This window comes from Synchiropus splendidus, chromosome 9, assembly GCF_027744825.2.
Source record: "Synchiropus splendidus isolate RoL2022-P1 chromosome 9, RoL_Sspl_1.0, whole genome shotgun sequence".
Taxonomy (NCBI): Eukaryota; Metazoa; Chordata; class Actinopteri; order Syngnathiformes; family Callionymidae; genus Synchiropus; species Synchiropus splendidus.
This window is the reverse complement of record NC_071342.1, coordinates 20,258,683-20,284,756: the sequence shown is the minus strand read 5'-3', so window position 1 is coordinate 20,284,756 and position 26,074 is coordinate 20,258,683. Positions and strand designations below refer to the sequence as shown.

General features: G+C 42.3%; 2 protein-coding genes across 5 annotated transcripts; one reads left to right on the top strand and one right to left on the bottom strand.

The window, feature by feature from the left end:
• blnk (B cell linker) lies at positions 1 to 17,364 on the top strand. 3 transcript variants are annotated; one of them, XM_053875767.1, is made up of 23 exons: positions 1 to 103; positions 210 to 272; positions 7,632 to 7,678; positions 9,342 to 9,407; positions 9,600 to 9,646; positions 11,791 to 11,834; positions 11,891 to 12,002; positions 12,095 to 12,198; positions 12,275 to 12,347; positions 13,262 to 13,287; positions 13,358 to 13,386; positions 13,458 to 13,508; positions 13,569 to 13,596; positions 13,651 to 13,702; positions 13,773 to 13,824; positions 13,889 to 13,916; positions 14,007 to 14,034; positions 14,964 to 15,039; positions 15,105 to 15,133; positions 15,202 to 15,239; positions 15,310 to 15,393; positions 16,171 to 16,326; positions 16,392 to 17,364. In XM_053875767.1, exons 1-23 carry the CDS (start codon positions 35 to 37, stop codon positions 16,506 to 16,508), a joined length of 1,419 nt encoding a protein of 472 aa, XP_053731742.1. In that variant the 5' UTR covers positions 1 to 34; the 3' UTR covers positions 16,509 to 17,364. The 3 variants fall into 3 exon arrangements, with proteins under 3 accessions (XP_053731742.1, XP_053731741.1, XP_053731743.1); XM_053875766.1 differs by having other exon boundaries at positions 14,004 to 14,034; XM_053875768.1 differs by lacking the exons at positions 1 to 103; positions 210 to 272; positions 7,632 to 7,678 and adding an exon at positions 9,077 to 9,202 and having other exon boundaries at positions 14,004 to 14,034.
• On the bottom strand, positions 16,527 to 24,060 carry LOC128765235 (zinc finger protein 518A). 2 transcript variants are annotated; one of them, XM_053875764.1, is made up of 3 exons: positions 23,727 to 24,060; positions 19,574 to 21,562; positions 16,527 to 18,410 (listed from the first exon to the last, which is right to left on the bottom strand). In XM_053875764.1, the coding sequence occupies exons 2-3, from the start codon at positions 21,546 to 21,548 to the stop codon at positions 17,785 to 17,787; spliced, it is 2,601 nt and encodes an 866-aa protein (XP_053731739.1). In that variant the 5' UTR covers positions 21,549 to 21,562; positions 23,727 to 24,060; the 3' UTR covers positions 16,527 to 17,784. The 2 variants fall into 2 exon arrangements, with proteins under 2 accessions (XP_053731739.1, XP_053731740.1); XM_053875765.1 differs by lacking the exon at positions 23,727 to 24,060 and adding an exon at positions 21,902 to 22,255.
• Positions 24,061 to 26,074: the final 2,014 nt, after the last annotated feature.

The window sequence follows — 26,074 nt, the reverse complement described above, 5'->3', positions numbered from 1 at the left end:
GCTCGAAACACAAGCTCGCTCTGTTGTTAGAGAAATGAACCTGCCGTCCAGGGAGGAGTGTGAGAGCTGGGAGACCACGCAGGTGGCCTTCTTCCTGAACAAGGTGAGCCGTCAACTTGAACGCCCTTCGTTCCTTCTTCTTAATCTGAGGTTGTTGACGAACACAGGAATTCATGTGTGAAGGAGAATATGAATTTCATGTCCTTCAGAACCAGATGGAGGAATGCGCCGGCACCGTGATAAGACTGAGGATCAATGGACACCGATTTCTGGTACGTTTGGTCACTTTCGCTCTGTATTGTGGCAGTTGAAAGTTATTATTATTATTATTATTATTTGTTACAGTCATATGTCCCTTCTGAACAGCATTTTTCATTTGCTTTTCTTCATCATTTGCTTGCTAGTTTTTTAGTGACTTCATATTTTTGTTTGTTTTTTCCATCTTTCGTAGACATTTGTTTAAATAAACTTTGACTTTTACTTTGTTTTTTCTTCATAAACAAGAACTGTGAGTTCTGACTTTCGGTTGAACAGCAGTTTTGTGATTACTCCCGCTGACTCAACCATCCATATTGGACTCCAGAACTCTAGCATTCACCCATGTGGTTTTGTGGAGAGTTTAAATTCGAGAGTTGGTCTCTGGTCAACAATGTATTTTCATATTTTAAGATTTTTATTCACAAAGTGATCTCATGCAGCACATGACTTTTACACCCCAGAATACTGAGGATGCCACTGTGTCTTTTAACAAATGACATTAGATATCTTCATCAGATGCTCTCATTTAAATGAGGTTTAGTTTCCAGCTCTGGTCTCCATGGCTGACTCAGTGTGTGAACGTCCACAGTCCACCTCACTTCCTGTTGCTCATTTATGTGAATAACACTGACATAGCACTGTTGCAGTATTTTGTTTTTTAGGAAAGGACTTTGCTTGGCTCTCCTCAGCAATAGTCAGCCCTCTGGTGGTCACAAAGTTCCCTGCATATATATAACCTCATAACAAGGTGCAGGGCTCTCAGGAGCAGAGATAGTTTTGGGAAGAGTGTTTCTCTTCAGCTGGAACATTCTGAAATAGCAGACCCTACTGGGGGATAAGCAAGTGTGTATTTTGTGTGGAGGATTGTGTAGTCTACTGACACAAGTGTTGTGAAGATGAGCACAGTAAAGGTCCTTTAGCTGGAGTGAAGCAGAATCGAATTGTATGTTCTCACAAAGTCAAGGTTGTGGAACCAAAAGTTAGTTTCATCATGGCTGTGTAAATGAAGGTGGACTGTGGAAATAGAAAACAGTAGAGTGAGTTTGGTGTTCCAACTTTGACAGACTAAAAGGTAAAAGCTCACTTCTGCTCACTGCTATCGGCTTCCTCTAATTCAACAAGGAACATTGGCGAGTGGCGGAGAAACGTCCTGTGCTCTTGCCACATAACCTCTGCAAGAGAAAAGCGTTTTCATAACTCACGCTTGTGTAACTGCGCACACACACACATTGGCGACGCGGACGTACTTTGTTCTGTTTGAGACGACGTTTGAAACTTCAGCATCATTTTTCAGCTTTCTCTGACAAGCATGTCTTTCAAAAGAGCAGGTGCCTGTCATTGACTATTTTCACGGTTAGAATTTTGATCATGGTTTTTGTTTTTGGGTCCTTTTTGAAACCACAAAAGAGAATGGCACTAGTGTTGAAATGGCCAGATCATAAACCACATTTCAGTGAGTCGGTGAAACGTCATCGTAATGTCTGATAACAAACTGTTATCGATGCTGGCCACACTGGTTATGACCACCAACCAGCCAATGAATGCTTTTGCATTGACGCTCTCTGTGTGTGTCATGTTTGTAAACGGATACTTTCAGTGCTGGTTGGAAACTTACAACTCATTTGATTCTAGTTTGAGTCTGTCGGTTTGTTAGAATTTAAGGATGCTGTGAAGACCCATGTTCAATATGCAGGAAGAAATCCACTCATTATCACTGTAATAAATAAACTTTCATGTGACAATGGAGGCGACATGTGCATTCAACAGTTAGCGATATAAACACTGCAGCGCTACAGAGGGCGCAGAAAAAGGTCAGCGTAGTGCTTACAGCAGAGTCCCTGGGGCCCAAATGTTGCACCACTGAGTCCAGGAAGTAGCATGTTTTTGTTTTTTTTTTGGTGAGTTTGAACCGTTTTTTTTTTTAATTCATTTAACCCTTTGTGCTCCAAAGTTGTAAAATCATGACTGGAAACGTTGTGTCACCCGTAAATATGGTACCTGATGTAGTTACTACTTTACACAAGAGGATATCAGACACTTGTAACTTCAATCTGAGCACTTGAGGGTGTGTTTCTATGAAAGTTTTTATAGTAGAAAAGTTTTAGGTTCAGGTTTTTGTTGATCATATGGTGTGACAGAAAGAGACGGCAGCGGTCAGCAGCAGTGCTTCGGCGTCTAGCATCTGTTCAATGTGGCAGCTCCACAAGAAGCTCATTCTGGAGCCGATTCATGATCATAACACTGTAATAGAGGCAGCCTGAATGTAGAAAAAAATGCAGAAATACATTGTGGAAACTGCTGGAGAAATTGCAGCACGGTAGTGGTGTATACAACAGTAGTGTTCACGGTCCCACTGTAAACAACATGCTTAGTTTTCATCACCATCGTTGCATGAGAGATGATGTGAATCAGATAAACTTCTGCTGAATTACACTACAAAAGTTACGTAACTGGCCACAGCCAGTGAGTGGTGATGTCATCAAATACACATTTTGCAACAGTGATGTCGAAATTGAATATTTCACTGTAAAAGCAAATAAAATTGTATATTTTTAGTTTTTGTTTTTTCAGTTTTTGGGCTGTGTTATGGACTGTCTCTGAGGTTTCCTTGCTCCCTGCCCCTTGTGTTCAGTAGACAAATTCACCTCCCGGACTCAAACGGGCAACTTGAACCATTGCAGCATCAGGCAGGTGGAGGTGGTCCTGAGCTTCTGCTGGTCTCCCAGCTGCTAAAAACATAGCCGAGGACCGTCCAGTGTTGACAGTGTTACAACGATTTCTCACTATCATCAGCTAGGTTTGTGGCAACTGGAAGGCCCTTCACACAGTGGCATGGCTTTGGTTCCAGTTCCCGAAACATAGTTTCGAGGTGTTCAGACGGGGAAAAAAATTGATCAGGAACTTCTGGTTCACAGCTGGAAACCGGCGTATTCAACAGTCATGTCGACATGACTCCATACCTTCGACATAATGTCAGCTATGTCGCTTCTTCATCCAATGTTGTGGCCTGTGGCTTAAGTGCAGGAGTTCCTGGTCCACTGATCCCACTGATGCACAAGACACGTGGCAGCTAGGATGAGAACAACAACAACAAACATGGAGGAATCCCTGAACAAAAGCAAATAAAAGCATCTGTTTGCTTTTGTTCAGGGAGGTTTTTCACTACACAATGTCCAGGGTTTCCACTACTCTGAATGGACTTGAAATTCTGATACAAATATTTTCAAGACATTAAAAGAGCTGTAGTTTAAATCAGGTGATATAAAAACTTGAATATAGCCTCCATGGTGATTTATCGTGCTATTGTCTCGTGCTCGTGACTCAGGCCTCAATGGCCCGAGTCACTAGCACAGTTATGTCATCTGGACATGTTTGTCTGACAAAATAGCAAAATGTCTGGGTCCTTTTCTAGTTTCCACCTGCAACATGACTTAGGAATTCAGCCTTAATAATGGCATTATTCCTTGTGGAGCTTGGTGGTGTCGTGAATGAGGGCATCAGAAAAGTGATGTTGTATAGACTAATTCAATAGAAGGAGAAAAATCTGCGCCGGAGGTTTGATGTGTTGTCCATATTTAAATGATGAATAAACATGTCAGATAAATCCCTTTCAAGTCCATGATGGCACCGACTGCTGCCATCCTGACAGACAAGCGCTGATGCAATTTCAGCTACAAAGTGCTCATGTGACATGGATGTGCATCGGCTGTCATCCTGGTGAGTGGCGTTTGTTTGGAGTGTCGATGCCGTGAACGGCAGTTGAAAGTGCCGCCGTGACATCACAGCGTCTGACAGCTGTTTTGATCGCGAACATATCTCTGTGTGAGCGGACGTCAAGATATCGCGCCGCACCTTCATCTCGAGTTTCTCTTTCTCCTGAGGAGAGACATGAGCCCAGTCACTTCACCCACTGCTAACTCATCTCCTGACCTTTGCTCTCATGACTCGAAGGCTTCCTCCAGTTCAGGCTCGAGACACATCAATGAGTTCTGGTTGAGTCACCGCCACTCCACTTCTCTGCTAATATCATTGAGAAATAACCTCCGCACTTCAGGAACAGTGGGTCACGATGCATGTGTAATAAACGATAATAACTTGGGCGTGCCTCGGGGGCATTGTTCCATGCAGGTCCTGTATCATTAATTTCACACCCTCACTTGAGAGAATTGGCTCGTAAACACCACGCAATATAAGCGGTCATAATTTAACAGCCAAATGGCCTCGTCCAGAAAAATGCTTGGCTTCAATTAAAACCAAACAAATAATGGAAACACCTGAAAGCTTTATTAACTTTAAGGTGTTTCCATTATTTTGTCCAACCCCTGTTATGTTACAAGGGGAAAATAAGTTTCATCATGACTACAATAATTGAAAATAACTCAAAATATCTTTTATACATATTTTTTATAAATTCTAATACATTTCCCATAATATATATATATATATATTTATATATATATATATATATATATATATATATATATATATATATATATATAATTGTATTTTATTTTATTTATTACATTTCAGAAAATATCAACTTTCTTTACTTTGATAAATTCTGATCCACATTTAGGAGGCATTAATGTACATGCAACAAACAGCCGTCCAGACACATGGCGGCAGGGTCGCGACGCGAAGCGGCACATTTGAGACGACATCTGTCTCAGCAAATACTGAAGTAGAAAATCACGGCAGTTAGAAGCCAGATTTTTTTTTGAGGTTTGCAGGAACTTGAATAAGGGAAAATGAACAAGTAAATGGAAAGAGCAGTTGCAGGAATTCATGACGTCCACAGTAGATAGAGGGCTGCAATTTTGCCTCTCGGATCCACCATGTTGACAGTGTGGAGAAGTCGGTTTGGTGGCTGTAAACCCGCGACTCCTCTGCTGTGAGTAGCACAACAGGTGTCGCCAAATTGTGTTCAATTTGAGCACAGTAATGGAAAAATCTTTGTAGTCAGCGGTGTTATGAGACAAGATGAAAAGCTCACTCATCCAGGAGAGACTCAAAGCAAAACCTCGGCTCCTCCGTATCTGTGCTGCTTAAAACGAATAAAGGATTATTCGTCTGAATATTCGATAGCAAAATTGGAACAAAAAAAGTTACTTTTTTTCACTAAATCACTTCTCAATGCAAGTTATTATTTTCAGGTTTCCAACATGAGTGTATTTCCCCGCTTATTTCAGTTTTTTTTTCTTCACCAACATTATTGATAGTTCTATTAAAGATGATCTTAATGAACAATGCTCATTGAGCAGTATTTCATGTCCCTTAAAATAAAGTATTTGTTATCGCTGCATATCATTGTTTTTCCCGCACTTCTGTTTCCAAGATATTCACACCTCAAAAAAATCTTCCAATATTTATGATCCGTACTGAGAATAAAATATGAATGAACTGTTTGGTTTTGTTTTTTTTATCCTTTATTATATTTTAGTTACAAAACGTAACTTGAACTTAAAACCCTTTTTGGCACGCCAGCCCCTCGGCACCAGTATATGACGTGGCCACCTACAAAACGTAATTTCCCACCCCTGGTGTAACACTACTCCAGGACGAGCTGGTGGTTTTACAGCTCCAGTGTTTCTGTTCTATGATCTAAGGGCTTGTACAGTTGTGTGTGAGCAGAAGAAGCACAGTCCCATGAATAATTCAGCGCAGGAGCAGAGTGGAGTATCCTGCTGGGGCGCACCATTTGATATTTTACTCGGTGTCAAAAGGCTAAACCAGATTTTTTAAAAGGGGAAACAGATTTATTTTGGAAGCAGGTGGGATGATCAAGCATGTGTATAGGAGGCAGGTTCATCCGCTCATGTTACCGGAGACTGAATGGCCGCCTCTTGTCTTGGGCTCCTTCCACTAAATTCCTTTGGTTGAGGCTTTGATTCAGTCTTGTATCCGCCTCTATTGAAGACAGAGCCTCCACTTCATCCCGCCTTCGCCTGACATCTCGCAGTATTCCAGTTGTCGGAACGTTACCCCGAAACTGAAACAACAGCGAGACGGGCGAGGGACGACCTGGAGTGATGAATTATGAATGAGGAGGGCTGAATGCATAATTTAGCTAGATTTGTTGCATATTTTATGGTAATCATGTCTAATTTATTATGAATTAGAATTGCCGCTCTGCAAAACACATGAAAATACCCCACAAAAAAAACAACATACACAAATCAGTAAGATCAACTTTTTAAAAATGTTTTCTTCTGCGCTGCTTTTAATTCATGTGTCGTGTTTTGATGGCTTGTTGCCTGAAGAGTGGGGAGATGCAAAACAAGCAGCGGGACAATGACGTTGTGTGTTTAAAGTGATTTTCTCATTTTTAATAGTCTTCTTGATGACCCCCAAAACAAGTTTCTGTAATCATTATATTGGTGAAAAAAATAATGTTTGAGAAAACGAATGAGAAAAGACTGAATTTTGCAGATTGAACGGATCAAACTGAAGGCAGGTAGATATGTTTTAAGACACACCTGTTTGTGTTTTCTTCACGTTATTTTGTTTAAATTTGTTATGTTTATCAATCTGAATAAGCTCACTGAGAAAACAAATGAGCAGAGTTCAGGCATTTCCTGCAAAGAAACCGATCATTTCATTAAATCTGTACGATTATTTTTAACCGATTCGTCGCACTGCAACGGTTATCTTTCTGCAATGCTAGTGTTCAAAGCAGCTCATTTGCAATTGCTTAATGCCATGGCTGACGTTTCAAATGGAACTGAGCGGCTTGACAAAGGTCAGGCCTCTGAATTACTATGTAGTTATAGTGTTATACTCTCTGTTGGTGTGTTTTATTCATGGCATTGTCATCAATCTGTGACCACATCTATTTTTACATCTGCAAAATCAAATATTCACTTAGTTTATCAGAAAGAATGAAGCAAACTGGGTGTCATCTGAGCGTCCATGCCAATCCATTCTCTGCACCAGAGCCCACTCTAGTGGACGCCTGAATGACTGCATATATTCTTCCTCAAACTCAGGTTCACAATGTGCACACGCTCCTTAACACCTGACCCATTGTTGTGTTCAATTAAAAATACACTTCAGTGTTTCCAGACATGTTATTCTTCCGCCTGTGACTGAGAGGCGGGCGGTTCAATCCCTGCTCCTGATGCGTTTGTGCCGCTGTGTCCCTGAGGTTCAGATGGCGCGCTGCGTCGCGGCCTACTGCCGTGAATGGGTGACTTAGTGTAAAGCGCTTTGGCTGCTGGATGAGCATGAAAAATGTTATATACGTAACAGCCATTTACCATTATTGCTGCCATCTTCTGGGTCTGTGGCAACAAGGCCCTCATCCCTCAGCTCTTTCCAACTTGTTGTTTCTCAACCTGCCACTCAACATGTCAACACTTGTCTCCCTTCCTCAGAACATGTCTGACGTCGACGTGAGCAAGTTCAGTCCGCTTCAGCAACCGTGAGTAAAGCGCTCTCACATCACTGCATCCTGCTGTTGAATGACAAATCGACTAAACAGGAAGGAAGTTGCTCTCCGGTTCTCTGGAGCGTGAATCACCCAGATGGGCCCTTCAACATCCTGACCGCCGTATTATTAGCACATTTCAAACGAAATGGAGGGAGACTTGGACTTCACGCTGGCGTTTTCATTTTGATGAGTGAGGACCAGCTGAGCTTCGTAAAACTCCAAAGTATAAGTATTTATAAAGGATAGTGTCAAGTAATGCTAATAATTGTTAGCAGTCGGATGCTAGGCTGTATGGCGCGAACGCGGGGCAAAATGTATTGAGTTCTATGTAGAACAGAAGAAATGACAAAAAAACACCAATAATAAACTACACATAAATTGTAATGTTTCCCCCACAATGCTCCGGAGGGGGCGCTGATCTCTGTTTGCGTCGCTCTCCGGTCTCGGATCAATGAGCGGCGCTCTCAAGTCTTTCGCATGTGACACACCGTTTCCTGTAAAAGTCGATCGTGATTGGTTTAAATGTGCGTATACATTGAGCAAATAAGGGATGGAGGCACGACACGTGTACGCGGTGGCGATGCGCAGGTACTAGAGACGGAGAGAGAGAGAGAGACGCACCCTGGCGGTACCTGGTTCAGGGACTACAAGATGGTCAAGTGAAGAAATTGAGAGGGAATTGACTGTGTAGTCTGTGAAAGAAACGTATTTGTAGTTCACTTTAACCTCAACAACTAAGGCAGGTAGCGCTACGGTGGCCTCAAGTGGACAAAATGTAAGTCTCACAATAGACGGATTCATCATTTTGAGAGAGAAAATGTTTTTTAATGTCTAGCGTCTTCAACTTTGACTTCAATATCAAGATTTTGAATATAATCTACTAGTTAAACTTACATTAAAGAAATCTATGCATCTCTTGGACATTTAAAATGCTTTTATTTCATATGATACATTTCCATTCCTCAATATGAATTATGCAGACTGCTAAATTCACATCACTGTTTTGAATGTTTAGCTGACATCGGCCGATCGCTCCTGACACCGAAGGGGAAACACTGAATCGTTACCGCCAGACACTGTTCATTCAAGAAAGATGCGACGTGTCCACGACTGCCTGAGAAGATCAGACTTTAAAAACCCACAAACACATTCTGACTCTGCAGCTGAAAGGCCTTGGTGTTATATTTCCATATTAACCACAATAAATCCTTAAGTTTTTTTTCTATTTTTAACTGGAGTGTGTCGGAAAGGGAACTCTGCATAGCTTTGCATTGACGACACCTGTGCAACAAGTTGTGGGAAAAGAACACAAATGTTGTAACGTGGGTGCTTGTGTGAGTGTGTGTGTGTGTTTGCGCATGTGTCATAAGGAGTGGAAAAGAGAAGTGAGTTGTCTGATGCACTCAGGCACAACCACTGACAAACACTCTAAAGTCACTGACATTTTCGAACGGGATACAAGATGAATCTGGAGGCCATAGGAAAGCTGGCTGCTCCGGCCACGGCAAAGATGCGGTAGGCTTCCAAAGACTCCGGTTCGATTTCGTAACTCTGAAACACTTTATTTCCATGAGTTGGATATATATATAAAGTTCAGACGTGCAGGCGAATGTCATGCCTCACAAATGACAAACACAGCTTGTGTGTGTTCCAGGCAGCTACAGAAGATCGTCCAGGACATCCGGAAAAACGACGGCAGTTTGCTGGACAAGCTGCGACGGTGAGTCCGTTACAGTTCTTGCTTACAAGGAGGAAATGCGAACCTGAGTGACCAGAGCTGAAAAGTGTGTCTGCGGAGAATCTTTATTCCTCTTTTACAACTGTAGCAATGGGCAGATGGCTCAGTCGTGTCATTTGCTCAAACACCCAAGAGGCTTGATTCATTATTTTGAACTCTTTGTTGGTCCCTCAGACTGAAAAGCAAACCTCTTCCCAAGGTCCCAGCTCGAGACTACAGAGGTAAGAAGTGTCCAGCTTTGGTTCAGGTTTCAGTTTCAGTCGTTTATATCAACAATGTGGCTAAAAGCAATCATTTAAAAGCAGTTCCCTCATTTTCATTTGGCAATAGTACGATTTATGTTGATGCGTCATCATAGTTGCTAAACAACTGTCTTCCCACGGTGTGAATCAGTCACAAACATTTGAGTTGGAATAGAATATAAATTCCGATAAAAAGATGGATTTATTTAAAAGGGAGCGGAGTGTTTCTTAAACTGAAGTCAACAAACACACAGTTTGGTGTGTGGTATTATGAAGCTTCATGAAACAGTATCCTAATTTTCACAGCTCAGTAGGTGGCGCTCTCGGTTTTGAAAATGATGTGAAGTCTCATATAAACGGCTGTTCAAATTCAATTATTTTTTTAACGGAGTGCCATCTTGTGGCCTCTGAAAAGGAAGAAACAGTTTCATGAAGCCTCATAAACACAGCACTAGGTCATTCCCAATGTTTCAGTTAATAGCACACTCATATTTTCTCTCAAAAAGAACAAGTAATCTATGCAAATGCAATGCATGTATAAGACAAAAGTGAGCTTACTACACTGATCGCAATAACTAATGCAGAACTGGGCATTAGAATTGGCACCAAAATATTCATTGAAGGGCCTGGTTACATCTGTTCTTCATCCGGTTTCGCGTGTCTTTTTTAAGGCCACTGCCCGTGTTTCATTTCAAGAGAAATCCCCAGATACATAACTAGACGCAGCTGCTTTCACCTTGGGCAAACGGCTTCATTCAGACTAACAATAACTCAGATTCTCAGGTGGCTATTTGTTCAGTTACCTGTCACAAATGGAAATATTTATCCCTTTTATTCATTATTTATTTTAAAAATAAACATTATTTTATTATTTATTCATTACATCAGTATTATTTATTTATATACTCATTGAAGTGGTCTGAAAGTGCAGAGTAAAATGAATGCACAGGTGTGAGAAAATCCTTTATATTTATGGGATTCCAGTTTCCAGGCCTGCTGCAGGAGAGTCCAGCTTCTGTGGACTGTCAGGCTGCTACACTGAATACTGTGTGTGTGTTTTTCCTATACGTTTGGGGTGTTTGTCCTCACCTGCCTGCTGCATTCTAGAAATGACTTCATGTTTTTTTTCATTTAATTCCCACCAGGGGGAAGTGTAAATCAATTGTAATAAATAGTATAGGCTACTCTTGCTTTCACATCCATGTCTGATTTGTTTAAAGGACATAGGGAGGTGTCACAAATAGGTTCCTAAAGAGGATGTCTTCACTCATTCACCTGTTGCAGCGGTGCCCAACCAGTCAGAGGCTAAGAGCCACATTGTTTCACTGTGTTGCTGAGCCACATGCTACAAACATGTCAGGCTGTGAGGCTTCTCCTGAACAGCTGGTCACGTGACGTAGCGGCAGTATAGCGGTTAAAGCACATCCCTGTGTGTCACAAGGTTTGTGTCCAGCGTATTTTTAAAAGTCATACATTTTATCGTGATCCTCCTCGAAATAGATAGAAATGTCTGCGTCATTTATTTTTTTTACGTGGCTCATGCCACCAATAACGTGGCCCCGGTCTGTGTGTGACTTCACCACCATCAACAATGAATAACAGGCGAAACACACGCCATAGCTTTAGTTTAGGGAATGACAAAGTGAAACGTGGAACTAAGTCATGTAAATCTTGTTGTTCGTGGAGTACTACCGCGACTCACCTTGTCACTGAACATGCTCCCACGGGGCCATCCGGCCCCCCAACTTGGAGCACCTGCAGTGAGCTTTATTGTTTATGCTTCAAAGTTAAGTGTCTTTGACCAATATTTTGACATTTCGCCGGAATAGCTCATACTTTTTCGTCTTATTTCCTGTATAAACCATCACCTCAACAGCAACTTGACCAAAATCGCAGCTAGTTTGGGGGCTCATTTGGTGAAGAGCAGCATGAAAATCCTGGTTACCTAATGTAACCGCAGTTCTATGAATATGTGCGGCCTTCGCTATTGGTTAATCCTCATCGATGTGGATAATAGGTGTCAATTGTTATAATAGGTTGGGCCATTTAATTCCTACATGTTTTACTCAATGTTTTGAATAATGTAAGTGTTGTTTTGATGCGGATGCTGATGATCCTCTCAGGGGGCACCAGAGAAAGCGATGAAGACCTCTCCGGATCTGATTACGTGAGTACATTAGAAGCATGCGTGATGAAGCAGCTCAGCTGACTATGGCTCCTCAGGACAACGACACGTGGAATGAGCCTCCCTTTCACAATGGAGAATACGAGCCGCCCCCCAGTCACCGAGACTTCTCCTTGCCACAGACGCAGTTCCACCAGAGCGAGTATCTCGGTGGGCACTGTTTTGTTTTGGTTTTTAAGGAAGCAGAAGCGCGCTAAAAATAGAAGGGAACTATACGCAAATGATCCGTTTCCTTGTTCCAGACGGCTGCCGTGACCCGCCCGAGCGGCCTCCAAAGAAGGCGTTTAGGTCCTGTAAAGAGCTGAAGCCACTGCCTTCGCAGCCGGCTGAGGAGGAGGACACTGATGTAGAGCCACTTAAACCTTTATACCAGGACCTTTATATCATCTGAATCCCACTCAGTCAAAACACCTTCTCCTCAGGGCGACTACATCAGTCCGGACGGTGGCACTGACGAGGAAAACTACATTCAACCTACAGAGGGTCCCGCTGCAGGTGGGAGTTCATTCTTGTGTTTCCTGTCAGTGGGCATCTTAAAATGAGGTGTCTCAAGCAACTGGGAGGAGGCCCCGGTGCAACCCCAGGACAAGCAGGAGCGATCTCTGGTGACCTCAGAAGACCTTGGCTGAGTTCACCCCTGCACTTTAGCAGCATAGGCGCCCCCTACTGACTTAAGATAAACTTGCGTCTGCGTCTTAAGATTCCAACTGTTTTGGGTAGACCTGGGCAAAATGCAGCCTGGGGGCGAAATACGGCCCTTTGACTGTATTTATGTGGCCCTCCTGGAGTCATAGAAACACTATGAAACTGATCACATCCCAATGTTTCTGACCATTTTGTCTTGTGCATTGTTTTTTGTTCATTATGATGCAACTTAACTTCCTCATTTTATTTATATATTTATTGAAATTGTTTGTTGACTATTTTAGGAGTATTTCTTGTCCCTTAAAATACATCAAGTTGACAGTAGATTTTGAAATGTATGAGACACATTGAGAATCTTTTAATTGAATGTGGTTTAAATTAAATAAAACACAACAAACCAACATTTTCTATGCATTTATTTTTGATTTTCTCTTGCCCTCCTTTCTTCGGGTTTGACAGCACCTCTCAATGGTCAGAGCATATTTCCAGGCCCCTTAGGAAATTTTAATTGCCCACCCCTAGTTTTGGGTCTTAAAACCATTTTAGATCCAAATTCATTTGCAAACCACAGTGAACGATACTCATTCTGGAACAAATATTTTTGTGTCATACCATTTCCACTGTTTCATAATGAAACTCTCATGTATTTGGTGTAGAATCTTGGAAACAAAACCATCCTAATCTTGTGCTTTTGGGTCTCAGGAAACTTGGATAAAGACTGGCAATGATGTCAAAATTATAATGGAAATATGTTTCTCTTTCAGACTGCTATGAGGTTCCTGAAATGGAAGTAAGTTCAGTTGCAATCTAAGTCATCGAGTAGCTGCTGAAAACTTGAACTAGCCTTTCTGATTCATCAGGAGAACTCGATGACATCATCGACAAGCAGGTAAGTCAACTATCAAAAAAAAAAAAAAAGACTTTTAAAGTGCAACTTGTGATTCGATGCTGTATTCACAGGCTACATCCCACCATCATGTCCCTCCCTCTTCCTCCCAAACCCAGTCCAAGGTAGGATGGGACTCTTATGGAAACCCAAAGACAAGAGTGGTAACGTGATGAATTTTTCAGGCTGCATAGGAAGACTTCGCCGTCCAGAGTAAGTGACTGTGTTCCGTGATTCATATTTGGATGATGAGGGATTGTCACACAGGGCCAGAGACACGCAGGCGACGGGGCCTTCGATGACAGCGACGAGGACAGACGTGAGTACTCCTCATGGAGGTTTGGAGGGTTGGTGAAGGGAAGCTGAGTGGGAATATGTCGTGTCTCCAGCTCATCGTTTAGAGCGTCGGCAGCATGTACCGCCGAAACCTCGACATCCAGAGTGAGTACTGGCACTGTTTTGCACAGTCAATCGTAAAAACCTTTGATCTTTGTTTTCTCCTCAGGAGGTCTCCAAAACTACCCTGCAAACCTGTATGTCAACCATGTAACCTGTTTTATTTATAGATAGCAAAAACCTTTCAAACTTTTCAAACTTCTTTTTTGTTTGAATTGTTACAGCAGCGAGCTGATGCAAGAAGAGAACCTGAGAGTAAGTGATGTTAGTCATGTGTGAATTTAGATGCACGAATATACTTACTGGGTATATGAGAGGCAAAATATAAGCTAAAATACATTCTGTTTTTCCTTTCCTTATGTTATCATTTTAAAACTATTGTTAATTTATTTAATTCTAGATAAATTCAAAACACAATTAATTGTTTTTCAAAATGTCTTGGCAGATGGTAACAAAGAAAGAAAAAAAACTCCAATATTTTTGGTTATTCCAAGACAAAAATTGCCTTTTTCTCTTCAAGCATTTTATTTTATTTATATCTAAATCAACTTTAGATATTCCAAGTCTAGTAAAAGAAGCATAATGCAAACACTGCATATTTCATTTAATTTTTTATTTATTATTTATTTACTTTCCTGAACCTGCAGTTAAACAGCATGTGGATTGGTTCATTTATAGTTTTAATTATATGGGAAAATATTGTAAAAAATAAATATACATAAAAATAAATCATACAATAGCTTTTTTCTCTTTACTGCTAGTGTGTCTTCATTCGACCAAAATGTAATTCATCGATTTAAATATAACCTTTAACGTGATATTTCAGTTCTTTCTCAAGACAGAAAGAAAACAAATATTGTTTTTAAAACTTAAAATAAACCAAACAAGAAATATATCAACTAGTACACAAAAATGCCAATGATTTGTTGCTTTCATTTTATTAATTTGAATGAATTACTAAAATAATCCAGCCCATAAAAAAAGTCTTACTATAATATTTAGTAAGAATGAGGATGCCAAACAAAAACAGTGACAAATGAAAAACTAAAATCAAAAATAACAATGAATGAATACATTTTGAGCATTACCTCAACATGTGGAACTCAGTTCTGTACACATTCAAAGTCCATCATATATTTGAGCTGCTAATGGTGTCATGGTTCTGATCTGGACTCTTCCTGCAGTCCCCTCACTACTCATCCAACACACGGACCAGAAACCATCTCCGACACTGTTTTCACTGGACCTCAAACGACCCATGTAAGAGTCGAAAAGCCACAGTCGAGCATTGAACCGTCTGTTTACCATCACTTGTTCTGTCACAGGATCCCGCTTCCTCCCTTCAGCTCCCTTCGTGAGTCACAATATTGTGTAACACTCCTCGCATGTCCTCGCTTGGTAACGTAAGATGTGCTGTTGCAGGACGAACTGAGCGGAACAGTGGGACAGACCAGGACAAGGTGGGCTTCTTTCTGGAGGTTCAGACTTGGAGCAGGAGGTATAAAGCTGATGCTCCGCTGATGTGTCCAGGAGGCGGGCGTGCGTGAGAAGCCCTGGTTCAGCAGCACGTGTGACCGAAAGACTGCGGGCGACGCCGTGAGTCACTCCAACAAAGTAAGACACAGCAGAAATAGAAGATGTCCATTACAGCAAAAGACTGGAGGGTTGATGAGGTTTCATGACACAGTGTCCTCATTTTCAGAGGCCACCAGATGGCACTGTCGGCTGTAAAATGTTTGGACTTGGATGTGGAAACCTCACATCATTTCTAAACTAAGAGCGACATCTAGTGGCCACTGACAATTAGGACACTGTTTCATCAACCCTGGAGAAGGCCTTTCTCTTGTGTTGGCCTCAGTGGTCTGAGGATCTGAGGGGAGATGAGTCTCTGGCTGAAGGTCCATGGGACACTGTCCATCAAGGAGAGGACGTGTGGGGTTTGTTATGATGCTCACCACGATCCTCCGCTCTGTCAACTCCCACTGATGGAGCCAGCCTTCTTCACCAGTTCCTCCAGCTCTTACAAAGTGGTGGAACATCTACTGCTGATCCAGTCAAAGCTGCAGGTTCATACAAGAGTCTATAACTGACACTCCTTTGAGGAAGTGTATGCACTTTCCGATCTACACAGTAAGCTCTCACAGGCCCTATAAAGTGATTCGATATTTGGCCCCTTGTACAGTACAGTGTTTATGCTCAGCTCTTCGTATGAGTTCATCATTTCATCACCTGACCATGGATGAGGATGGAGGCGGGAGGTCTCCCACCCTGCTGTACACCCGTTGGTGCAGGGTATTAGCTGGTGTTCCAGGTCTCCTCAGCATCACCCATCACCGGTGAGTCTTCAGTGTAATCCAGATTATGAGTGAGCAAACTTTTTTTGGGTGGCAGGACGGGGCGTTCCTGGTGAGGAAGAGCTCGGGTCATGACGCCCAGCAGCCGTATACGTTAGTGGTCTTCTACAACGGCCACGTCTACAACATCCCCATCCGCTTCATCGAGTCCACACAGAAATACGCCCTGGGGAGTGAGAAGAAGGGCGAGGAGGTGGGTCTGAAAACTACTTTAAATGAAACCAAGCGTCATGTTTTTAAATGTGGTTTGCGCGACAGTACTTCAACAGCGTCGCCCACATCATCGAGAACCACCAGAGGAACCCCCTGGTTCTGATCGACAGCCAGAACAACAGCAAGGACGCCGCTCTACTCAGCTACCCCGTCACTCTCTGAAAGTTTTCCTCGACACAGACGCAAGACCACCCACTCATTGGAATTCCTGTTTTATTAAAATGCTTCTGCAGGTTCAGTCAGTAAACAGTGGATTGAAATGAACGCGAGGAATGAAGCGGAAAAAAAAAGAAGCATCTCGCCGTCGACGCCGTTTTGTTATAACAAACTTTTGAAATCTGCTCACGTGTTCAGTCGCCTCATTTCTTCGTTCAGCCACGCTTCCACTTGTGTTGTTGCATAAGTTGGACACAATAGGCACTTGGTGAAAAACATCCTACAGTACCTCTAACAGGACTTTATACACTTAGAAATCTTCTGAAAAAAAGCATATCTACAAAACACTCCATTTTTGTGCGAGCCACAGAGATGAGCACTTTTGTCAGCACTTCAATGGTCCTTGACAGACACACACATACAAACTCACACAGACGCGCGCACGCACGCACACAGCCAGAGCCACAGTTCCCTTGCTGAATACTGAGTAACCATGGCTGCACGAGGAGACTGAGATTGTCGTCGGCTTGGACCTGCTGCAGTGAGGTAACGGGAAATAGAAACTCCTCTAATAGTGCAATTTAATTCGACACAAAAATCATCAATTCAAGTCTATAGCGAGGAAACACCACCATCCAATCCAGGCCTGATTTCTAAATAGATTTCGCTTCATCGACCACACACAGGTTTAAGGGGGCAGAGGGGGGTGATAGAGTCTGAGAGACTCCGCCCACAGGAAATAATAGCATCTCAAGACAATTTGTACATGATACAAAACAGATATACAGCGACACTTCTAATGGCCAAAAGAGAAGCTGGAAGGAAAGCAGGCAAGTTCTTGAAGTCATAAATAAAAAATGAAACAGCTTATAGTCTTTCTTTTCAACGCAAAGTTTGGTTGCTCTGAGCCCCATGTGGGAGCGAATCCCATTCCAACATAAATATGACAGCTACTACTCTGTAACGCCTACCCGTACAATTAGATGATGGTATGGCAAATATACAGTGTTCCAGTAAAGACTGTGTGACAGTGTACTCAAATCACCTTAAATAAAGCTATCGACGACAAATAAACTAAATCCGCGCCACGTTTTCGCGGCTTTACAAATCACTTCTCAACTAAAGAGTTCAAGCTACTCGGGCTGGGAGAGAGACGGTAGGTAAAAGTTACCCTGAGAAAGTGAACCCCCCCATATTGGTGACAACTTCAGTCATCTTAAGACTTGTTTTTTTTCCAACAGAAATTTTCCATATTGCAAATGTATCCATTTTCAGACAGTTTTTAATCCAGTGTGAGCGACGCTCCTAAGTTCTCACAGTTAGAACCTTGCCACTCCATCAGATGCCGACGCCGATGAGCCATCAGCGTCTGCTGGCATGTGAAGCTCCTGCCGCAAAACCAGCAGCAAAATTTGCTTTCCACTTTCCAGCCGGGGGAAGCGCCTTCCACCACCTCGTACTTTTTTCGGTTCACTCTGCGCAGTTTCATTTTCAAAATGAACCTCTCCTGCACCGTCGGCTGAGCATCCGAGTCAGTCTCCTCGCCTGTCTCGGGCAGGTCGCCGCCGGAGGCCGAAAGGGCGCTCAGAGTCCTCCGTGACAGGACCACCTTCTGCACATCTCCTCTGTATCTGTTGATGATGTCCATGATCTTTGCTACCTCTGGGATGTCAGCGTCAGGATGGTTGAGCACCACGATGGGCTGATCTCTGTACGGCCGCTTTACCGGCTGCGAAGGGCTCATGGCGACTATCCTCAGCGTCCGTACCAGGTCCTTCTGGGCCGGCTGCCAGCGGCGCTCAAACCCTGGCAAAGGTGGCTGCTCCACAGCTTGGTCGGTCCGTACCTCAGAGCTACTGCGTATTTCCCCATCTTCAGGCACGTCTTCCTGCTTCTGGTCGCTCGGCACTGGGGAGACAAAGTAGAAATCAGCTCAAGTAACACAGAGGACAATCCCACTTGGGATGAAGCAACTTATTGAGTAACTAGAATCATTTTGTCTCACTCACTATGGCTACAATGAACTTGTCCTTACTTTAATGTGAAATAGAATCAACGTCGGGCAAGTGCACAATGACTTTGTAGTAACCTTGTTGTAACTCTAGTTCTGTGAGTACATGCAAGCCACTTTAAGGTGAACCAAACCCTTCTTCAGACTTTGTAAGCAGGTCTTTGGGTGCATTTTGGGAATGGAAGTACAGCAGTGCGTTCGTTTGTCAAGCTACGTGAGAGCTGACAAATTTTAGCATATATTATCAACCAAAATTCACATTGATGGATGAGGGATCAATGGTGAACTTGGGTTATAAGCAAGTGGACAATGAGAAATAGAACTTTAGAACATTGGTTCTGAAAACTGAGTAGGTGATATATATTTAAAACTTTTTTTTTTTTTTTTTTTTACCAAATGTGCGTTTTTGGTGATGGAGATGCGTGTATTTTTTCCATGACATCAACTGTAAATGGGTCGAAAGAAAGGCCCGTTTATTAGCGTGATACCACTAACTACTAGCTAGACCAAATGGTAGCGTAACTTTCCACGACTTGGAACTTTTTTTTTTTTTTTAACTCTCAATTAATTAAACAAGATATTTTAAAAAAAATAGCATGTTTTTGTTCTTGTTCTCTTGTTCTTCTTTTCATCGGCCATTTTTGTGCGTTTTTCTTGTTCCTCAACATGCATTGAAGGAATATTAAAAACACATTTTGAAATAAACATCTGGTCCATAGTTGTGTACATTTATATTCAAATTTAATGCATATGAAGTGAAATATAGGTTTATATTTACACTTCTTAATATCCTTACTAACATTTAACCTCATTAAGGTCATTTCGTCCTTGTTACTTAAGTATGGATATTGGATATTTTCCTATCATGTTTTGTCGTCACGGTTGTCCTTCTTTTGAAGGTGGCCCCTCACAACAGTTACAGTTTCTAATGTGGCCCTTTAGGAAATGTATTTCCCATTGTGTTTAACAATACTGTGTGAGAGAATAACTTCCAATTCGAGAACATCGCCTGAGTCTATAAAGCGCGAGAGAAGGGAGACCCTGCAATTTGCTGTCTTACCATGTGGTGTAATGGCAGGTTGGGTAACAGACGGGCCGTAGGAAGACTCGCTGCATTCAGGGAAAGGAACTAGATTAGACGAGACGTTCTGGACTGCATCCACAGGCTGCACTGTGTGGTCCTGCACTGGTTTCTTCTCTGTCGTTTTGAGACCAACGGGCCCATTTCTGAGTGCACGCTTGGTCACCAGTGACTCCTTGGAAGCTTCCTGACAAATCTGTGTAGTGGACTGTAGAGGAACTAATATGGCTTTAGAAGGGTCAAGGTGTTCCGCTTTGGTCTTTTGGCGGTCTGACGACGACAGCTCATCTGGGGTCAAGTCCGGTTTTGTTACACGAGCCCCCGCTGGCTCGTGGTGGCTGTTCAAGAGCCCCCCTTGCGGAGACAGTGAGCTTTTCGACACCCACTGTTTCTCCTTCACAGGATTCTTCTTCAACACGATCTTTAAATCGGATGACAGGTCTTGTTTTTTGCATCTGGTCTTGCGTTTCCTTCGGCCCTTTTTCCTCTTGGCTTTGATTAAGGCTGTACAGGTTGGAGTCTGCTCTTGGGTTTTACTCATCTCGCTGGGAATGACATCATCTTTCGGCGCCGCACGCTGGTGATTACGAGGAGTGGTTTTCAATATTTGGTTTTCCCCGTTTTCTCGAGAACGAGTGCACTCAAGCAGGACGTCCTGAGTGGACTGCGACGCGTCACCGAGTCTGGCATCCGCCGGAGGACGATGGGTTTGATCGGGAATGTTCTCCGGGCATCCATTCTGAGCAGGGACACAGTGGTGATCAATAGCACTCTCTGTGAGCGGGCTTTCCTTTTCCACCGATGCCATCATTTTCCTTCTCTTGGCGTAGGTGGCGCCATTGGGAGCCACAGTTATCTTGTTCTTAACGGTGAGGACAGTGAGATCGGCCGAGTCGAGTGTAATTCCGTTCTCCGTCATGGCATGGAGGTTAATGTCTTGGGGAACACTGGACAGGACGCTTTGAAGCGCCTTGGTTAGCTTCTGCCCGCCGGCTCCTTCCGTCACCGATTTCATCAAAAACTGCTGCGTCTGCTCTAGTGTTTTTTGTGGGTCTGGCAAATGGCAATACTTGTCAATATCAAGGCAGTCTTGAGTCAGCCAGCAGGTTTCTTTAACTGCACTTCTTGTTAATCTGTGATTCCGTTTGGGGATCGTGCTCTTAGCTCTGGGGTCGAGCTTGTCCCTCTTCTGGCTACCGTTCAGGCTCACGTGGTTAGTATTAATATGATTGGTTAACATCCATTTCCGAGACGTCTCGTAGCTGCAGTGTTGACAGCGTAACATAGTGTTCGTTTTACATCCCAACAGATCACTGTCGTTTGGGTAGAGCGACCCTTCGAGGCCTGAGAGGCATGAGGACATGTGCTCAATAAATACTCCGGGGTCCTCGGTGGAGAACTTTCGACACGTCTCACACAAATATTTGCCGTTTTGGCCGTGACACATGGTGAGGTGCGCGCTGAATTCCGGCCATGTGCGTTGGACATCATCCTTGCAGATGATGCAGCTTGAAAAAGTGTCTTTGTGGCTTAAGAGATGAACCTGAAGGAAGGACAGCTCTGCTGTGTTGAAGGAACAGACGTGACAAGGAAAGACGAGCTGCATCCCGCAGTGCTTTTCCTCAAAGTGTTTCATCAAGTCTTTGGGAATATAATCCTCGTCGTCCTTGCATTTAATGCATTTGAACCTGAGGGTGCTGCTGGTGGTGTTGTTTGTCCTGTGCTGGCTGGATTGTGCTACCTGCAAGGGTTTCTTTGACGTAGGCTGCTCTGTGCGTTGTACCTTCTCCCCTGGTATCTTCTTTGGTCCATTCTTATCTCTACTTTGCATAGTTGGGGGCTGAACTGCAGACTTCCTGCAATGCAGCTGTTTGCGCCAAACTCTATTCTTCGTGTTGACTCGCAGTTTATCGTCTCTGGTGGCAGGATCTGCACAGACGTCCACAGAATCCATGTGTAGTCTGTGTTCTGAGAGGAGGACAAAAACAAGGCATTTGTTAATAACTTCAATTTCAGCTATCCATGAACAAAGACTGTGCGCTGAAATTGTCAAAATGTGTATCTGGTTTTCTTCATTCAGAACTCCCTCACACATTTCAACTGCTTCTCTGAGCAAGCTATGCCAGATACACAGCCGATCTATCAGTCTGTGAAGTTTGTAAGCTGCTACATAAGTAACGGAAAAAAGACACTTCCTTGGGGTTGCACAATAAGATTTCAAGACAGCAAATTTAATACGACATTTAAAGGTGGGGACCAAGACTCATTAGCAACAGTCAGACAGCAGAGAGCATAGTCAACACTTACCGATTAAAATAATATTACATTTAATTATACTGAATTGACAGGCAATCCATATGAACTTTAGCTAATGAATATTGGTGATATGTAGTATCAGAGCATCCCAACTATGAACACTTCCTGAAAATGTAATAGAAATCCAATGTCCTGTTTATCAGTTACTTCACTATGAGAGTCAAATGGCACCAACCACCACGCCGCCGTGTTGGAGGTAATGATTTAAACGCCGTACCAACAGTTAGTTATTGAGATAGCAACAAAACACTCAACATTAAAGACATTAAAGACAAACACTAATCCTTAAAGATATAAATGACATCATGTAAAGCAGCCAAACATAACAGAAAGATAATAAAGTGCATATTATTGAATAACTAGACGCATGTGACACAACATCTTCTTTAATCTGTATGTTCACTGCTTTACACAATTAAAAATATTGACATTAGATACTAACAATAAATGAATGCATTGAACTGTGTGGCTTTAAAGTATTTACTTATCATTTTCTAAGTTTGCCTGCAAATTTAAGAACACAGTGTCACCAATGTTACACTCCAAAATAACATTAAAAAGCAACAGTCGATTGAGGTCAATACCACTTCATTTTACATCTTCTGTGTCTTTTGAGTTTAATGTACATTTTACCATGTTAACCCTCCAAATATCGGCCAAAAAAAGGGTACATTCTTCACGGAAAGTCACATGACTTAAAACGGCATCTTGTCGGATGCTTCTCAGACACTTGCTTCGTGATGTTTTTCGAATATGTCCAGCTGCAAGGAGTCGCTAGAACACATACCATGTTAACCCTCCAAATATCGGCCAAAAAAAAGGTACATTCTTCATGTAAAGCCACATGACTTAAAACGGCATCTTGTCGGATGCTTCTCGGACACTTGCTTCGTGAAGTGTTTTTCGAACACGTCCAGCTGCGAGGAGTCGCTAGAACACACCGACAAGTTTGGGTCTCCCAGTTAACCCAGGGGCACCTCAGTATTTCCGTAGAAGAGCTGAAGCTAGACAGAAAGTCTGGCTCTTCTTGACCCGACTGCTGCCCCCGCGACCTAACCTTGGCTACGTGTAGAGAAAACGTATTCTGGTGTTGAAGATATTCGGGTCTATAAGATAAGAATTGGCCCATTACTGAACTTTGTTCATCAATTATCAAGTGGTTTGTTAAACTGAATTGAGGACAGTCCTGCTCAGTGAGTGGAAACATCCGTGTTCCTCATTTTAAATGTGTGTGTGAGGTGAGCAACAGCATGAATGATGTTATCATGGACTCTGTCCTTCCCTTCACCTGTTGTCTTCATCTCTCTTCGAGTGCTCGGCCACTCATTCCTCTCAGGTGAACACGGAGCAAGGTGTGCACCACGCTGTTATTACAACTACTCAAGTTGTCTTCTGCTCGAAAGACAAACGTCCACGCACGACGCGACTTTACAAGGGTAGCACGAGCAAAAGGACAATTCAGTGGCCTGATACTCTGCAACAGATTAGGACAGAGCAGGGCGGCCATTGTGTAGTTCAACTTAACCACAACAAAGTGATGACCCTGCGTTTGCAAGCCACACTTTCAAGACACAAAGTTCGTCCGCATGACGGGTTTTCCATTCCGAAACATTTCACCGCAAAATGCGTCCGAGGGATTTCACTAAACAGAAGAGCTTACGAGGACCAAATAACTTGACGTGTAGAAAGCGGCGCGACAAAGTTACGATCGATCTGTTTTAAAAGTCCACGTCGAGTGAGTGGTGCAAACTAACCCGACGGGCGGCGAGAGACAATGATAATTCCGTAGTTATTAGCTGGGTTGTGTCGTTTTTACCTTTTTCTTTTGTGGAGAGCTTGACAGCTCAGCGAGTGGCAGCCATGATGGTTTCATCCGGGGATTACAGCTGCTGAGCCGCTTTAGCTTGTTAGCCGCCGCCTGCTCGTCCTTGTCCCGGCCTACTGCGCATCACTGTCTCGCCACTAGCTCTCTTTTCCACGCACAACTCCGTTAAAATGCCGCTCCAAGTCTCAACGGAGGTTTATGCTCTGCATTTGAAGGAGACGCCATTATTATTATTTTTTTTTTTTTGCAGATATGAGTATAATACAGTAGTAATGGCGTGGCCACTCCACAGTAAACACAGTTACTGACTGGTTAGATGGGCCACTAGAACTGATCTGTCCTGAAAAACAAACAAACCGTCAAGTCTTCAATGTCGGTAGTGACTTTATGAGGAAACAATTGCGACATTAAGTTTCAAAGCTAAGTCTAAAGGACCTTATTTTCACTTTCTTTGGCCTCAGTCATCTAAAAAATACTTCTATTCATAATAAACATAATCTAATATAAAATAAACAATTATTAATGGTAAGAATTTGTAGTGTAAATTATCATTATCACCCACAGCCTGTGACCACAGGTGAGAGTAGAAATTGAGTGGTTGAGCTTTGTCTCTCAGCTCAGCTCCTTCTTTACCATGAACAGCGTCTGTCCATCGCGTATTCCATATTTCATATGCACAAAATGTTGAAGCGAACCCCTCACCTGTCTCTAACTAAAAATAATAGACAACAACAAGCAAAATATTGGTTTGTTTATTTGTGTGTTTTGCACTGTGGTGTTAGTTTGTACCTCTAGTCTAAAGGACCTTATTTTCACTTACAATGTCTTTTTAGGCCTAAGTCATCTTAAAAATATGTCTATTCATAATAAACATAATCTAATATAAACTAAATCATTATTAATAGTATAAATTGGTTGTAGAAATTATCATTATCATCCACAGCCTGTGACCACAGGTGAGAGTAGAAATTGAGTGGTTGAGCTTTGTCTCTCAGCTCAGCTCTTTCTTTACCATGAACAGCGTCTGTCCATCGCGTATTCCATATTTCATATGCACAAAATGTTGAAGCGAACCCCTCACCTGTCTGTAACTAAAAATAATAGACAACAACAAGCAAAATATTGGTTTGTTTATTTGTGTGTTTTGCACTGTGGTGTTAGTTTGTACCTCTAGTCTAAAGGACCTTATTTTCACTTACAACGTCTTTTTAGGCCTCAGTCATCTTAAAAATATGTCTATTAATAATAAACATAATCTAATATAAACTAAATCATTATTAATAGTATAAATTGGTCGTATAAATTATCATTATCACCCACAGCCTGTGACCACAGGTGAGAGTAGAAATTGAGTGGTTGAGCTTTGTCTCTCAGCTCAGCTCTTTCTTTACCATGAACAGCGTCTGTCCATCACGTATATTCACAAAATGTTGAAGCGAACCCCTCACCTGTCTCTAACCATGCAACAAGGTAAAGTAAAAGCTGACAATAACACAATAACTGAAAGGATCAAAATGTACCTTAAATTGACTCCTGGCTTCAAGTAACACTATTTCATATGTAATGATGTCATCCTCCCCATGTGTTATTACAGGCCCAGATGATACCCACAGATAAATTAACTGTTTTCCATCCAGAGTAATACAGTCTTAACTTTAATCATAGACAATTGTAAAGCCAGTAATCAAAGGATCATCTCGGACTCTATATTATTTATTTAGTTATTTTGTTAGTACCTATCTGATATTTATTTATTTTGGACATATAGTTTTTGTTTTTGGAAACCAGAAGCCTCAGACCGAAATTTCATTGCCATAATACAGTGATATGTTTTTGTGCAATGACAATAAAGTCTAAGTCTAAAGCATTGACATCATACAGACGACTAATACACAACTATAAAGGCAATCCAAGGTCTGACCAAATACTTGACAACAACAAGCAAAATATTGTTTATTTGTGTGTTTTACACTGTGATGTTAGTTTGTACCTCATCTCCTCAAGAGGCTGACATATTCTGTAAAGAAATCTGTCATCTTTAACCTGGTTTAAAAACATATTGTCAGAACTGATAAGTTGGAATTTTGATAGGTTTAAAACTAAGCTAACAAGAGATATAAATGTATTCTCTCCTCCTATTTAGAGCCCAAGTTTCTCTTTCAGGATCAGCAGTGGATTGTTCACACGACTGAGCGGGTCAATGACCCCTAGCTGCTTCCTACCAAGGAGCTGCGTGATGTCAGAGCAAGGAGAAAGAGAGCTGGCTGAGCGGCACTCTTGTCGTCTCACAACACCATTTGTGTCTTCGGAGCATTAGTTCCAGCTAACAGCATCAGTGG